The sequence below is a fragment of the Mustela nigripes genome, chromosome 9, assembly GCF_022355385.1.
Source record: "Mustela nigripes isolate SB6536 chromosome 9, MUSNIG.SB6536, whole genome shotgun sequence".
NCBI lineage: Eukaryota > Metazoa > Chordata > Mammalia > Carnivora > Mustelidae > Mustela > Mustela nigripes.
This window is the reverse complement of record NC_081565.1, coordinates 22,014,505-22,032,032: the sequence shown is the minus strand read 5'-3', so window position 1 is coordinate 22,032,032 and position 17,528 is coordinate 22,014,505. Positions and strand designations below refer to the sequence as shown.

Below are 17,528 nucleotides of genomic sequence, written 5' to 3'. Positions count from 1 at the left end.
ACAATTTAAGTTTTTTCCTCATATATTACCCATTAACACACGATCTGAATTCAGAATAATTGCTTACATCACTCAACAGAATAGGCCCTCGGGGCTCTGAGTGACCAGATGACTCTCCCCAAGTCATGTGATGAAGAAAGAGCTAAGCTGAAGATCTGTTTAGCTCCTTTGAGACCCTGATCCCAAATTCCTCCTCCCTATATGGCTTTCTTTTTAAGTCTTTAATGAAATGCTGGGAAGATGTATGAGTGAGAGAATCTGGGTACAGGAGGTGTCACAAAGATGAATGTGTTCCGTAAAGTTCAGGGACTTCACTATCATAATACATAAACTATGTTCATGAAGCTGGGTCACCACAACTGTTATGCTCAATCATCTGTTAAATGTCACGATGGGTGTGTTTTTTTAGATGCACTTTACTTGCTGAAATCAGCTCCATTTTTAAGAAGCAGAGCAAGTACCTTAACCAAGAGTACTTAAATTCTATTTATAATGTAAAATAATAAAACGACCCAAATCTATTCAGTCCTTGATAGTTCCCAAAGCTTTCTACACCCATTATCACATGTGATCCTCATCATAACCGTCTGGAGCAGCTGGAGGTGGCAGAATAATCGCTGGGAAGGGAGCCGGTATTCAGACAAAACAATCTGGTTAAGTTACTAGTCTAATCTTCTACTGATGTGATGCAGAGGTGGAAATTTACAAAATAATAGGGGCGCCTGGGTGGCTCAGTGGGTTAAAGCCTCTGCCTTTGGCTCAGGTCATGATGCCAGGGTCCTGGGATCTGGGCTCTCTGCTGAGCAGGGAGCCTGCTTCCACCTCTCTCTCTGCCTGCCTCTCTGTCAAATAAATAAATAAAATCTTCAAAAATATTTTTAAAAATAAAAATTAAAAAATAAATAATAATAAACTACCCAGACAGAATGCTAAGGAATAGCATGTGATGGAGAACATTCATGTCTTCTTTCAGTAAACTTCAGAAAGATAACAAAGGCTACTGCGCCCAGTACAGAGGGGAGGTGTGTGATGCTGTCCTGGCCAAAGATGCTCTGGTTTTCTTCAACAACTCCTACGCAGACCCTGAGGAGGCCCAAGAACTGCTGGTTCACACCGCCTGGAATGAACTGAGAGCCGTGAGCCCGTTTTGCCGACCCGCTGCTGAGGCTTTGCTGTGCAGCCACATCTTCCAAGGCTGCAACCCCAGAGCAGTGCCTAATCCTATACCCGTTTGCAGGTAAAAGTTAAAAAAAAAAAAAAGAAAGAAAGAAAAAAGTGGGAGGATTCTGTTGAATGCAAACTGAAGAGTATTCAAAAAAAGCTGTCCTGTGCTATGAAAAGGTAGCTTTCATCCAAAACAGACGTAATTAATTGGACAATAGTCCTGCCATGTAAATCACTGATGACATCCTAAAATACAAGGGCTCTGAACTTCTAGAAAGTGTCATAAAAGGTATAATACTCTATTTTACTTGTTATTGTTCACATCATCATATTTATAAGTAGTTCTAGCTTTCTGTGAAATAAAAAAAAGAAAAACCAAAAACAAAACCCGCAAACCTGGACCTCATTAGTGAGCTACACTAGAAAAGGAAAAGAAAGGTCCATTTCAAATGTTTCAGCACTATTTGCTGATGAATATGAGCTCTTGGTGACCATTTCAGAATATTACTTTCTATAATATGTGTATTATCTTTAAATACATTCCACCCAATGTTCTAATTTAAATACTAACATTCCTTCTCATGGTGGGGGGGTTAATAAACAGTTATTTCTTTAAAACACCCATACTCTTTAAACATGGAAATTCATAAATCCATGTTTGATAGAATTATCTTGCTTTATTTACTTCATATGTAGGAAAGACCGGAATCAAACTGGCTTTTGGGCCAAGTAGAACAAAGTTGAAGTACTGTTTGTACTGCTTTCTAGATACATGTAATCTTGGCTAACCTTCAGTTTCCTCATCTGCAAAACAGAGAGGATTAAAGGATAAAACGTCCTCATGGTATGTGTTAGAAACTGGGTAGACACTGTTTTCTTCTGAAGAAAACACACCAACACAGCACATTACCACCTCTGTTTTGATAAAACCAGAAACTATTTAAATATTGAAATAATCATAGCGCCTTGAGGTCATTAAAATAGAATGCTCTATTCCTCAACTCACTGCAAATATTGAGGGTTTGAAGAAGTTTTAAGATGAATATAACTTGCTGTTCCTTCATCCAAGATAATTATATTTTCATCAGACATAACATCTAAGTATCTCTTGGGGAACAATCAGAATTAAAATTGAGTTGTATCTTTATATGCTAGCACAAAATAAATTTATTGAGTAACTTTCAACATGTCCTAGGCTAGCTTCCATGCAAGAGCCATACATGTTCTTTTTGAGAATAATTTACCTTTTTTGGGTTTTTTTGGATTAAAAAAAATCCCTTTCAATGAGATTTCAAATTTATTAGAATAGCATAATCATCTCCTAAATCTTTAAGTCGATTATAATATACTTTTAAAAAATTCCTTTCCTTAGAGCTTTTGTTTATCCTTCCAAGTGGTTCAAAAGTCTTCAACCATTTTGCATTTCTAATTACTTCTAGTTATTTGTGAGATTTTTAAAAGCATTCTTTAAAACCATTACTCACAGTTTCCTTTCCTTTTTTTTTTTTTTTTTTTTGTTTTGTTTCAGAGTAGAATTTAGTGATTCATCACTTACACACAACACTCAGGGCTCCTCATTACAAGTGCCGTCCTTAACCTCCATCAGCCACTGAAATCATCCCCCACCCACCTCCCTCCATCAACCCTCAGTTTGTTCTCTACCTTTACGAGTCTTATGATTTGTTTCCCTATTTTCACCCCCCATATGTTCACCTATTTTATTTATTAAATTCCACATCTACTCATGCTTTTCTAATCATAAATAGTAATTAAACACTTAGCCCAACTTTCCATGAATGACAAAGAATTTCTTTGACAAATATTTATTGAGCTTCTACTGGTCTCTCAGCACTATACTAGGGCATTTGTTTGTGGGACTTACATTCTAGTAGGAGAAGATAATGAGCAAGAGACACAATAAATAACTTATATATTACCTTAGGAGGTGTTTTGAATCATGGAAAGAGAAATAATGAGCACCAGGTTAGGGGAGATCAGGGTGCCAAGGATGGAAGATAAAGTTTTGATTTTAAAAATAGGTATTATCAAAATAAATGAAATCTTGCCATTTTCGATGATGTGGATGGAACTAGAGGGTATTAGATTAGTGAAATAAGTCAATTGGAGAAAGACAACGATCAATGATCTCCCTGATATGAGGAAGTGGAGATGCAACATGAGGGGTTTGGGGGGTAGGAAAAGAATAAATGAACCAAGATGCGATCAGGAGAGAGACAAACCGTAAGAGACTCTTAATCTCACAAAACAAACTGAGGGTAGCTGGGGGCAAGGGGGTAGGGAGAGGGTGGTGGGGTTATGGACATTGGGGAGGGTATGTGCTATGGTGAGTGCTGTGAACTGTGTAAACCTGGTGATTCACAAACCTGTACCCCTGGGGCTAATGATCCATTATATGTTTAAAAAAATATTTTTAAAAATTAAAAATTTTAATTTTAAAAATTAAAAATTTGTTGAGGGTAGGCCTAATTAAGTTAAGCATAATTTTACTGAATACTCCACACTTGGTCTTTGAAAATTTTATCTGGAATTATAAACCAGGTTAGTATTATCAACTGTGTTTTATCTGCCAATGATCAATTTGTAGACCATTACTTTTAGCTTTTACAGTTGATTACATAATCATATATACAAGCACCTGGTGTAGCGCTGTGACTTATTCCTGATGCTCACTGTCATTCATATCATAGAAAATCTTTTTCTTAAATTCTCTATTTTTATTCATCTCTTGTTCAGCTGGAGTAGGTATTTTTTCAGATTACATGTTAAAAAACTTTTTACCATGATCTTATGAGTATGTGTGTGTTTCTATTTAAGTCTTCTGTTACATTTAAATTTCCTGAAAATCTTATGCACTCTAATTGTTTTTTGGCTGTGCTGTCATGAAGAACATATCAGGCAATCCTGAATTTTGTTCTTTTAGAGGGAATATTTTATCTTGCCAAATGGTGGGAGGACTATTTTTTCATCTCTTAGATTCAAAAGATTTGTAAAATTCATCTGGGAGTAATTCTTTTCATTATTTTCTTTCCTTTCAGGAATGCAAAAATAATGAATAATGTACCTTAATTAACAGGCTTACATCATTTTTGTCCTAAAAAATACTTTCTTTTAGTATATCTTTGAGTATTTTCTATTTCTTACTCTAATTTTCTTATAGGGAAACATTATCTGTATGCTGGATTTCTTGCTGGCTCTTTCCCCTCAGCTGTCTCCTCACGTATTTTCGCTCTTCCTTTTTTCTGTCTGCATTCAGTTCAGACTTGTCAAGTTTTCCTGTTATTTGTCCAATGTCTTGCAGTGCCATTTCTTTACAGTTTTTAATGACAATTTTAAGTTCTTTGGTGTCCCTTTCACTTCTTTGTGGTCTTTACTTTCTTCAGTTGCTACTATGTTCAAGTTAACTTCGTTTTCAGCTATTTTACATTTCATCCTGATTTTTTTCCCCATGAAAAACTCTTTTATAGAGGTCGTCTTTAATACACATCAATGAAAACAAAGCAAAACAAACAAAAATTTTTCTCATGTGTTCTGCTTAAGATTAAAAAATAACTTCCCAGTGTTATTTGCTTCCTCCACATAATGTGGACCACAGAATTTTTTTCACCTGCCCCATATTATTTTTGTACAGTCTAACAGTGCTGTAGGAATGTACAAAGTTGTGTTTGTGTGACCCAAGGGTGGGACCCAGGCATAAGAAGAAGCAAGCTAAGCAATACTCTGCTTCTTCAAGTTCTCGGAAGCCTTGAAAGCCCCACTGCTCTCCCTTCCATTACAGATACCTCAAGAATTCTAAATCCTATTGTTGTTCTTATGACCACATTGTATCCCATCACATTCATATGCACGGCCCTTTCATTCCACACATGTTCAGTTGGCCCATATTGACAGGTGGCTGCCCAGAAAAGTGGCAGTGTAGGCATGAGTGTTTTTAAAACGACACCACTGGGACATATATATGTCCCAATGCATATGCATGCACACACACACACACACACACACAAAATTTCCTCCTCTCTGAATCCTTTAGATTCTGAATGAGCAACACTGCTATTATCTCTAATTTCTTTAATATTCTTTAATTTCCTTTTATTTTTAATCCCAAATATTTTAATTTGGAGTTAACCAGTTTTTTTTCTATGTCATCTGTCCTATTTTCTATAGGATAAACAAATATCATGCACAAAATTCTAATTAGTCCAACTAGTCTTTCTTCAGCCTCTTCATTTGTAATAAAACACATGGATGAACATAACATTTTATATTTAAATAGATTAAATTACTCTGGCCTTCTCAGACAGAAGCGCACACAGCCACGGGCTAGGAGGCAGCTTCTCCCCAAAGCTAGGGTGGTTAAGGACTCACATACCCTCCAGTAACCCAACAGGAGGGCGATGCTCTTTCCTTTTGGTGCACAAAATATGCAGAGGTGCCAACTGTGCTCCTAGGTCCCTGCCCATTAGCCCTGAGATAACAGGAAAATCTCTCAGGCTTGAAACTGACTGACAATGACCTATGACTTTTATTATGCAGATTTTTAAAACTCGATGTACCTTGTTTCTGTCCCTTTGTATTTATTCTCACATGAATTTGAGAGAATGCATATTAGGGATTCCTCATCTGTTACCTTCTGAACTTCACAATTCTTTTCCCCCAGGAGAATTAACTACACTTTCAAAACAGAGCAAGACAGCGTTTCATCTCAGGGATTATATGCTATCCTCATAAAGTCTCCAATTATTTACAATAAAAGGAACCTCTCAAAAACACTTTTGCAAGAACAGTGATGATGTTTTAAAAATATGGAATCTAGGCTCTGCCACAAATTTGGCTTTGACATGCTATGATTCATCAAGTTTTGTTCTCCATAAAATATTTTAGAGAATCCTGCCTGGCAGTAAAGGAGCTCTTCTGTGCAAAAGAATGGCAGGCAATGGAAGAAAAGACTCACAGAGGACTCTACAGATCTGGGATGCACCCGCTCTCCATGCCAGATTGCTACAAGCTTCCCAGCATGCACTGGGACCCCACGGCCTGCACCAGACTGCCATATTTAGGTAACAGAGCTCTCTCAAGACTTTAGAGCTTAAGACAAATCTATTATTTTGAAGAAGCTAAGCTGTGAACTTAAATCTCCCAATATTTCTAGGCATTTCTAATGTATTTTGTGAGTTCTGCCCATTTTAGATACTTAATTACAGAATCCTGCTGTCTATTCTAATTACCCAAGTTAGCACTGGGGTTTAATTTCATTTGTTCGAAAAGAAATTAAGAAGCACTTTTAACTGCTGCTTAAGATCTTATTTCAGAACGAGAGCTTGTAACATTTTTTGGAATGTGCAGAGAAAAGGCTAAGAAATCTCATATTGTGTCAGATGAGTGGAATAAAAGAATAAAGTCCCCCTTCTGAGCCAGCAAAGCAGATTTCTAAGCATGCAAAAATAAGCCACATGGCTGAAAATGCTGATCTCACAAAACAAAGCTGAATCTCTGCATGTTGTTTAATGAACTTCATGTGGAAGGAACATGTTGTTAGCCCTAACAGCTGGTTTAATTTCAATGACACAATCCTTTCTCATTCGAATGCAAAGAATGCTTTCCAGTTGTATATTGAAAAACTGAAAGAGAACTCACATTTCTTAGCACTCACTCACAGAATATGTGAGGTTATCTGGATGCTCATTTAAAACAAATTTTTATCCTTTCCCCCTCAGATTATAAAAAGGAAAACTTAACAAGTAAGTAATTTTGTTTGTGCCCTTGAACCTTTATGTGTATGTAATTGGATTCGTGCATGCGTATTTACACTCATACTTAGAGAACAGAATGTACGGCCCCCTCAAAGGTTTTTTTTTTGCTAAGCTGACTGGTGTAAAACAGGAAGGAAGATCATCAGAAATCTCAGCTTACAGCTCCTAATTAGGCCATGAAGAGCACTGTATTTACTAAATGATACAAATAATATCCCCTACCCCAAGGTTGTAACTTGCTTGATCCTTTCTATGGCTACAAAATAAGCCAAACTGAAAATATCACCTTTTGATTTTTCATTTTTGATTTTCATAACATCTAATTATTTACAGATGAAAACAAATATTTATTTGTTCTTTGAGTCAATTCATGATCCTCATTTGTGACAACAGATCTTTCTTTTGGAAGATGGGTGTTAAGACAGCTACTTTCTAGCATAAAGTTTACAGGGTCAAACCGAACAGTTTTAAAACTGGGTGCCTCAAAATCCCTAGGGAAGAATTCAAGAAGGTTGCTTGGAAAGAGATGTCTTAGACACAAAGTTGTATCTGAGGATGCTTTAACCTACCAGAATGCAGAAATCTTCAGAATGAAACTAGAAAAGTTTTCATGTCAATTAACTTCCACTGATTTGAGTGATCTAAGGTTTAAATCATAATAATTTCCTGTGATCTATCTTCGGGGCCTGACTGCCTCTGCACCTGGCTAAGAGCCAGGCCTTGATTTTTCCAGCCTCCTTCAAGGACTGAGACTTAGGGTATTAAAAGAAAGAATGCTACTGGTCCCACTTGAACGGCTCGGTGTTAATAAACAGCAGCAGCATGGAAACCCTAAAAATCTATTACTCTGGAAGCCTGTCAAATTGTTATTTCCAAACGGAAGGAATGAAAAAGAAATGTTTCGATTCTTTGTCATACGAGCAGCTAAAGTTCAGTTTGATTGGACCTTTAACTGGTGACTTTGGTCTTCATTATCCCTTGATTGTTTACTCATTCATGCACCCAGGCATTCATTCCACTGTATGGAAGGTACTTACCTTCAGTCCTAGACTAAATATGAACACACACACAAAATCCAGATTTCTGCCTCGTATACTGATTTTAAAAAGTTGTGAACAGCATAAATTAGTTACAATAAACCAATTCCCTATTCTTAAAAACCTAGTTTAATGAAATCTTTGGTACCTGTAAGAAAATGAACTGCAAATGTCATGAGTGGATCATTTCACTTGGCCACGTCATGGGGAACATCTAAAACCGTGCTCCATGATTAAATGCAATTATTATTGAAGAAATCGGCTCCGGCCTTTAAGGTAGGTTGATGGCTAAGCAAAGAAGACATCCTAACTAGATAGAGTGTCCCATATTTTATGGAGTGTATAAAGCCCTCAAATATTTCTTACCAGTGTACTTTGAAGGGTGATGGAATGGTTTTTTGTTTTTGTTTTATTTTTTTGCTTGAACACACACAGTAGAATTTCAGTAGTTTTCATTTCTATAATTTTTCTTTTTGCTGAGATGAAGTATGTTTTTGAACTTGTAATGTCTTTGTACTATTTACTTTGCCTCTTTGGCAGGCATTTCAATATTCCTGAATTCAGCAGAGCTGTACGCACTCTGTTTTTCCTCAGATGGGCTTGTGGGGGACAGTCTCCGCCTCCCAGCTGATCTTCAGATTAGCTTTCTCTCACCTGAAGAGCCGAAAGCTGTATCAGCTGGACACATTCTTGAGCGACATTTCTCTTCCGTCAGTAATCTACAGATGTGATTTCACTCTTTTCTAGCTTCTTGTTTTGAAAACGATCAGCCGTCTGATAGGAGTCTGGTTACTTTTTCCTATAAGCAATTTGCTGCTTCTGTTTAGAAACAAACTTGGAGATGTTTCTCTTTATCCTTATTACCTGCCTGGTGGAAATCCTCTATAATGGTGTGTTACTAAACATCTCTTTCCAACTCTGGAGAGTTCAGGCTGCAGGCAGGCCGATGATCTTTCTAAAGCAAAAAGCTGATCACGCTACTCCACTGATGCTAGTCCCGCCACGGTTCTCCCCACTTACTGCAGGGCAAAGTCCAAACTACTTACCTTGGCATGCAAGGCTTTTTATGACCCAGACCTGATCTCTGCAGCCTTCTCTACACACACTCCCCAAGTCAACAAGGAAACTTTTAGGTGCACTTTTAGGAAAGCACCACAACTGCTTGGTTTGGACCCTGAGATACGCTATTCCTTCTTTGTGGAATACTTCCTCCTCCCTCCCTGCCTCCCCTTTTCCTCCTGCTCCACCCCACACATACTCCTTCAACTGGGCATTCCCTAGTCAACCTTTACACTTAATTTAAAATTATTGATTTTAGAAAACCTACCTAGTGTATCTAGACCTGGAGCTGAACTGCCCCTGGATGTTCAGAAGCTTGTAAGTTTTATAAGACTTCTTACATTCTATTATAATTATCAATTTACCGATTGTTCCCCAGCTAAATACTTGAACACAAAGATTTGTCAGGTCCACCACAGTATTCTGGATACCCAACATCAATGTTAACTTAGTGAATACATTAACATATGGATGAATGAGTAAATAAAAATTCTCCTGATGTGATAAAATCAGTGAGAGAAGAAAAAGACAAAAAGAAGGGGACCCAGATTGATAATTTGGATCCAAAGAGATAATCGGTCACTAGGGAAGGCCACAACAAATACATCAGAAGTAATAAACAAGGAATAACAGAACTATCCAGAAAGGAAGATATAATTAAATCAATGAAGCAAAATTATTACTCAAACAATGCCAACTTCTGCATTTTGAAAATAAATCTTACTAAGTCTTCATGGATTAATCTCTATGTTGGACATATATTTTTAAAGATTTATTTATTTATTTTGGTAGGGGGCAAAGGGAAAAGGAGAGAGAATCTGAAGCAGACCTCCTGCTGAGCATGGAGCCCAATGTGGGGCTCTATCTCACAACGCCAAGATCATAACCTGAGGGGAAATCAAGAATTGGGCACTTAACTTGCTGAGCCATCGAGGCGCCCCATGTCTAATATTTTTCATAAAAAATTATCCTAATATTTACTAATGAGACTACACAACCAATTTTGCAAATTACATTACATTCCCTCATGTGTTAAATATGGTTTGAACCGCTCTGTAAAATCCAGATACAAAAATAGTTGCCTCTTCCTGTCTTGCAATGCTTGCTCCTACTTATTATTAGCAGGAAGTCTAGCTTTCCAATTTAAGTCCCCCTCCCCACCCATCTTGGATTAATTAAAAAAAAAAAAAAAGCCTTCATAAGACTCAGTTCAAAGAAAGTCAATTTGGCTTTCAAGCCAATCATAAAGGAATCTAGGAAGTCAAAGTCCACCACTGCCGTGATACCTCATGAGAAATACTGTCACTGTTCTTGCACAAATGCACTGCTGAGCTACTCTTCCAGTTTCCGTGCCTGAGCTGATGGTCTTCCTGCCACAGCAATGACCAAACTTGGATCTCCACAGGCTCTAAAACCAGTTGCTAGCCATTGGTGCTCAGGCCATAAAAACTGTCTCCACTCCTACATTAAAAGTCATCCAATGGGCACCCCTTGTAATCTCTGGCTACTTGTCATCACTTTTATTAAGTGTCCTATTTCAAACAGCTTTAGGCATCTACTGTAATAAAAGCTTTCTTTTGACTTTGGGATGTGCTATATTAGTATATTTCTTATATCAAACACATTCATTTCCTATATTGCAGCCAATTGCTAACATTTCATTTAGGATTTTTTAAAATCTATGTTCCTTAATTTATGTATGCACTTTTCCCTTGTGCTAACATTGCCAGGCTGTGATGTTAGTATTTATAACTTTCTAAAATAATTTGATAGATTTTTCTCTTATCGGAACATTTTATAAAATCTGGAAATTTAATCTCTTCCAAGACCAAAAGAATGTATCCTTAATTCTATAATGACTTTTAAATTTCCTGGGTATGACTAACTTCAGATTTTCTGATTTTTCAAATTCGGTAATATGGTCCTATCATTTTTCTAAAGATTAAAAAAATGTAACTACATAATTATGTATTACTGCATTTTTATTTCAATCTACTGTAATAACTCCTTTACCACTCCTAATTTCGTATGTTTGTGCCTTTCTTGTCTTTTAAAAATTAAAATTCCACTGATAGACTACTTTATAAATGTAAGACCAACTATTGACCTCTTTTTAAATTCTAGCATTTGTGGTATGTGTATTCTAACTTATTAATTTCTGCTTGTACATGGTTGTTACTTTATCAGCTACTTTTCTCTGTTCTCTGTAATTTTTGTTTCTTTTTCCAAATCTTGAGTTAAATGTCTAGCTCATTCAATTTCATCCTTTTGATCTAATGGAGAAAGATAACTCTATGAGTTTACCACTGAACTTCCCTTTGGCCAAAGCTCATATGCCCTATCAGGAAGCTATTTTTGAACCTGTCACTATGGCTACTTTTTACTCTTTGAAAAGTTATTGAATTTTTTTTTTAGATGTCCTAATGGATTTTACTTAGTCTATTGTTAATTGCATTTTAGTCAAAGAATAAATCCACATAATTTCTGCTTTTGAAATCTGAGATTTATTTTTGTGGCTTGACCAAAGATCATGTCTGTCAGTATTCCGCAAATATTTGAAAATAGGGTTTATTCTCTCCATGTCGGGTACAAAGTACACTGTTTGCTATTAGAACATTCTTGTCAATTATATTATTAAGATACTCTGTACCCATGTTTTTGTCTTTATTCAATTAAAAGAATATAAAATATAAATTAATAGGGTTGTTTTAATAGATACACAGAAGACTTTGCACTCTACAGAGTGATACAAACATGACATCATTTGGTTTCCAGAGTAATGCAGATTTTGCCTTGTCTTCATATTTGCATGGACCTTTTTAATAAAAGTTTGACAGGAGCTCAATTTCTGGATGAACTCACTTCCCATTTGTGTCCTTGTATTTCCACTCTTCATCTTCTTCTATTATTTTTGTTTTGTTTGTAAAACAGTAAATGTAACAAAAGCTCAGCTTTAGATGATCCTGACCACAATTTCATGAAATTATTTCATTTAATAACTTAATTAGCTCCATAATTGTTGTCAGGTCATAAACAACATGATGCAATTTAAGGAGCACTAGCCCAGGATCTGCATTTGTCTTGGAAAAATTGGTTCCTTTCTCTGGGTCTCATCTTTAAAATTCTGTGATTCTGTAAGCTGGACTGACTGACAGCTGGATCTCTGGATTTTTACTCTTGGCCTTTAGAAATATATAACCAGGGAGAACCTAATCCACGAAACCACTCTTAAAATTAAATTTAGTTTACTAAATTTGCTTGAATTTAGTGAAGATTGCTTGAATGCAAAGACTGCTTCTTAAAAGTTTAAGAATGAATGAAAAGAATTTTGTTTACTTACAGCATTCCCACCCATGACGTCCTCAAAGCCAAGCGTGGACATTCCAGACTTGCCTTCCTCTTCCTCTTCCTCGTTCTCTGTCTCACCTACATACTCCATGACTGTAATAATCTCCATCATGTCCAGCTTTGCCATATTTGTGTTTCTTACTGTGACTACTCTTTATTGCTGCCGACGACGAAAACAATGGAAAAACAAGAAAAGGTGAGATTCTAATGTAAGCTAACCACATGTAGTAATGTTTTAAAACCTACAAACTGAATATTGGAATTGGGGGCAGGAGGAGGAATATATATAACACTGCATCTCTTTATGACATCCACTGCCTTGCTTTAAGATGAAGCACCCCACCATGATCTTTGAAAATATCAGTAACTTTTTGCATAGGATCACATGTCCTAAGGTTAATTTTTCACAGCAGATAGGATCTAAACAATAATTTGGAAGAATATGGCCATTCCTGCTCCCTATCTGCCCCTACCCCCTAGGCCCACTGCCACACCAGATTGGATAGTGACAAAATTCCTAAGGAAAGGTACCTTCTGACTCCCAGACAAAAGAAAGCATTTCTTACTTTAAAACTGAAGGATCTTCCGCTGCCTTGGTATAATTCGTTTTGTTTCCTCCTAACATCGTATCTCTTTAAAAACCCAAGCCCGAGTACAAAGATCTCACCTGATCCTGAGTTTATCACTGGTCTTCCCTGTCTTACTTGCAGAGAATCGGCAGCAGTAACCCTCACTACACTTCCTTCTGAGCTTCTGCTAGACAGACTTCATCCCAACCCCATGTACCAGAGGATGCCCCTCCTTCTGAATCCCAAATTGCTCAGCCTGGAATACCCAAGGAATAACATTGAATACGTGAGAGATATTGGAGAGGGAGCATTTGGAAGGGTCTTTCAAGCAAGGTAAAGTTACCCATGTGAAAAATCTTGCCACGGAAATATGTTGTGTCTAAAAAGTTACCAGACCACTACCTTGATGCCTAGGTTGCATGTGCAATAATTATTATCAAATAATTCTTCACATCGTTAACCTCATTTTACTGAGTACTGTACTTTGAATCTCAATAGTTTTTCTTCTCTGCTGAAAAACAGTGCTGGGTAGGAAAGAATCTTCATTTATGTAGTGTTCAAATTATGAGCCATTAGCAAAGTTTAATTTTATTTCCTTTTCATAAAATAATTTTATGGTACATTTTAATCATAATTTCTTGCATTGTTTTTAGTGACCGTAAATTTTACTTCTCTTCCATTTTCTATTGCTATTTTCTCCACTTTATTTAAAATTTACTTTGACCTAGTATTTCCAGTTAAGAATTCAGAGCCTGGGGCACCTGGGTGGCTCAGTGGGTTAAGCCGCTGCCTTCGGCTCAGGTCATGATCTCAGGGCCTGGGATCAAGTCCCGCATCAGGCTCTCTGCTCAGCAGGGAACCTGCTTCCCTTCCTCTCTCTCTGCCTGCCTCTCTTGTGATCTCTCTCTGTCAAATAAATAAATAAAATCTTTAAAAAAAAAAAAAAAGAATTCAGAGCCTGACATGTGTAGATATTAAATAGATGTCCATAGAATGGCAAAGCAGAAAAGAGGAAAAATAATGTAAAAATGCCAGAAAACAATGAGCTCAAGGAAGGAGTATGTATAAGAGCCAAGGCTAGTCCATTTATTGTCTCTGTGAGAACTAGAAGGAAATGTCCCTTCTGCATGGATATGGCTCACAGACACACAACTGGGCCATGGAATGTTGACTTGGTTTTAATCACCAATTGTCATTTTGTCCAGGTGTTCTTGGGCAGGACACAACCTTACTGTCACTCACAGTAGCCCTCCTATGGAGGTTACATGATTAATGAAAATCTCACACATATACTCATGGGGAACCAAAAATATGCAAGGCACCACTTTAGGTTTCAAAAGGATACAAAGATGAGTAAGCCATGGTCCCTGTCATCCAAGAATTTAGATTCTGGCCAGAGATCAAGGGTTTAGGGCTATAATAACAATCTTATTGGATCTGTGTTCTTCAGATTTCCTAACATTTACAAATAATGCATTTTTCAAACAACCTGTGTTGAAAACAGTCCCAGTGATTTTTATTAACTGGCATCAAAAAGGTTTAAGTACAATCTACTCTTGCCATCTTTTTTTTTTTTTTTATTCTGTAGCTCTGGGAAAGGCTGCAAAAGTGGAAGGAATATATATGAATGTTTGTAGATGAATGTTAATATGTATATGTTCCTGATAGTTGATCTCTTCCTATATAAATGTATCTCTCAGGGCTCCGGGCTTACTTCCCTATGAACCTTTCACAATGGTGGCAGTGAAGATGCTCAAAGAAGAAGCCTCAGCAGACATGCAAGCAGACTTTCAGAGGGAGGCAGCCCTCATGGCAGAATTCGATAACCCTAACATTGTGAAACTCTTAGGTATGAAAATAGAAAAGAAGAAATGTATTGCACTTATTGAAATTATTTGCATTTATTGCAAAACGGAGTCTTTCCAAGTTTTCCTCCTTCATCCTACACTTGTGCCTTTTCCGTTACTTCTTCATCAGAGGGACATCTCTGTTCCTTCCTATATAGTATTTTTTGCACCATGGAACATTATATTAAATAACCAAAGGTCAAAAAAATTGTTTTTTTAAATTGCTCATAAAAATGTTATCATTTCTTAATTTGTCTCTCTAGAATCTATAAATATACTGATTGCTAAATCCCTAGAATTAAAAACCAGCCCCCAAATAAAAAATCCAAGATAATGGTATTCATTACTTCTCTTCCTTTTTGAACAGAGACTTCTAATTTTTGTCTGAAAGAAAACTCCCAGATTTCATAATCTATTTTTACAGTGATATGAAGTTGTGAAACCTAAATGATTTAATATTTTAGGGTGTCCCATTTCCCTCTCAAATATAGCAAGAATTTAAAATTTGCAAATGTCCTCCTGGCACTAAATCTGAGGCTCTATATGCACATTTTTTTTTCTTTCTAGAATAAACACTGTAAAACCTAAATTTTGAAATGTTTCACTGAGTACTTCACCTAAGATTTTTGCCATTGTTTTTGTCATCCTTTCCAAAGTTCATACCTCTTCCTAACCAACCTTCTTCAAAGAAGTAGAAGAAACATAGAACATCACACGATCAAAACAAGCATCCATTACTAAATTCACTCACCAAATGCCTATCGAGCACTTACTGTGCCAGATACCCCGCAGGTGTGTGGGATTTAAAAAAGAGTAAGACCTGATTTCTACTTTCAAAGTGCTAACAGGTTGGAAGAGAAACCTCAAACAACTTTGGAAGAGAAGCCTCAAACAAATAGATGATTGTCATGGGATGGCAAGCCCTAAGCCAAGAGAAGAAAAATCTGATCAGTAGGGCTGGGAGCCGAGGCATTATAGCGGGAGTGACAGAAAAGCCGAACTTTAAAAGGAAAATAGGAGATGTGTGAACAGACAGATGGGGTCAGGGTTGGGCTGTGATGATGTCCACAGAAGGCCAGGGCCCCTTATTTTCCAACCTTGGTCACTGGCTGTCGGAGCGCTCCTCGTGGAGAGCCACGGTAGACACCCCGCATAACAAGGCGCGTGATTTTGGTTGCAGGTGTGTGTGCGGTCGGGAAACCCATGTGCCTGCTCTTCGAATACATGGCCTACGGTGACCTCAATGAGTTCCTCCGCAGCATGTCCCCGCACAGCCGGTGCAGCCTCAGCCACGGCGACCTGTCCGGGGGGGCCCAGGCATCCAGCCCTGCCCCGCCGCCCCTCTCCTGCGCCGAGCAGCTCTGCATCGCCAGGCAGGTGGCCGCCGGCATGGCTTACCTCTCCGAGCGCAAGTTTGTGCACCGGGACCTGGCCACCCGGAACTGCCTGGTGGGAGAGAACATGGTGGTGAAAATCGCCGACTTCGGCCTGTCCAGGAACATCTACTCGGCGGACTACTACAAAGCCAATGAAAATGACGCCATCCCCATCCGCTGGATGCCCCCCGAGTCCATCTTCTACAACCGCTACACCACCGAGTCGGACGTGTGGGCCTACGGCGTGGTGCTGTGGGAGATCTTCTCGTACGGCCTGCAGCCCTACTACGGCATGGCGCACGAGGAGGTCATCTACTACGTGCGCGACGGCCACATCCTCGCCTGCCCCGAGGACTGCCCCCTGGAGCTGTACAACCTGATGCGCCTGTGCTGGAGCAAGCTGCCCGCCCACAGGCCCAGCTTCCCCAGCATTCACCGCATCCTGCAGCGAATGTGCGAGAGGGCGGAGGGGACGGTGAGCATTTGAGAGCGGACGCCTGCCCAGGGCAACGCTGCCTTGCCCGCTATGACACCGTGGGAACCCCTGGCATCGCAGCCCCGGTCCCCAGCTGGGAAGCAAGGCTGGCGGACTCCGGGAGCATGCGCAGTCTGTGTCCCGGCCAGAATCGAGCCTGCGCAGAACTCACGCGGGAGACCGACGCATGCCCAGTCCACCCCGCAGAGGCAACCTGGAGCCTGGTGTGCGGGGAGGCACACCTCTTGGGTCCCTGAGTTAGCTGGTGGCAGGCTTAGACTCTGCTGCATTAAATTTTAATACGAGATGTGATGCAGGGCTTCATTTTGAACAGAGTTAATTCCCGTCCATTATGGAAGTAGCGTCTCTTCCTGGAAGACATTTAGGTCAAGTACGGAAAACTGAGAAGGAAAAAACATTGTCTCCCCACCCGAAGATGGGTGCTGGTGTTTTTGGGTTTTTTTCCTTATTGAATTTCTTTCTCGCATTTATGAGTAATTTTATATCTGTTTGTATTCTACAGAGTTGTGGTATACTTTATTGAGAGAGGGCTTCTAAGGAATAAAATGATAAATCAGTAAGGCTGTGTTCTTACTGTGATTTTTTAATTTCCTTTTCTGTCTTTGTGTTGCTTCTCCTGTGGAAGTTTTTCTTTTGTGGCCCTCGTCATAAATACCATCTGCTTATTTTATTCCTACAGTTTTTCTGAAAAAACTTTTGTGTCTCATTAATTTACCTTTTTCTTTGAAATTTTTATTGATATCTTTCCTTCACTTTCTTTCTTTCACTTTCCATGACTTTCTGTCCTTTTGGTTATTTAACTTTTTTTTTTTTTAACCTCATATATGCAACAAATACCCTGACAGACATAATAACTTTTAAAGT

The 17,528-nt window shown here is 38.4% G+C and overlaps 1 protein-coding gene across 2 annotated transcripts in view; it reads left to right on the top strand.

The window, feature by feature from the left end:
• The window catches only part of MUSK (muscle associated receptor tyrosine kinase), a 91,159-nt gene extending 73,944 nt beyond the window's left edge, over positions 1-17,215 (top strand). For both annotated transcript variants that reach the window (XM_059412229.1, XM_059412228.1), the window contains 6 exons: positions 974-1,237; positions 6,064-6,239; positions 12,371-12,572; positions 13,087-13,278; positions 14,646-14,794; positions 15,973-17,215. In XM_059412229.1, coding sequence (XP_059268212.1) covers positions 974-1,237; positions 6,064-6,239; positions 12,371-12,572; positions 13,087-13,278; positions 14,646-14,794; positions 15,973-16,655 — 1,666 coding nt within the window. In that variant the 3' untranslated portion in view covers positions 16,656-17,215. The remainder of the gene's footprint in view (positions 1-973; positions 1,238-6,063; positions 6,240-12,370; positions 12,573-13,086; positions 13,279-14,645; positions 14,795-15,972) is intronic.
• The last annotated feature ends 313 nt before the right edge of the window (positions 17,216-17,528 follow it).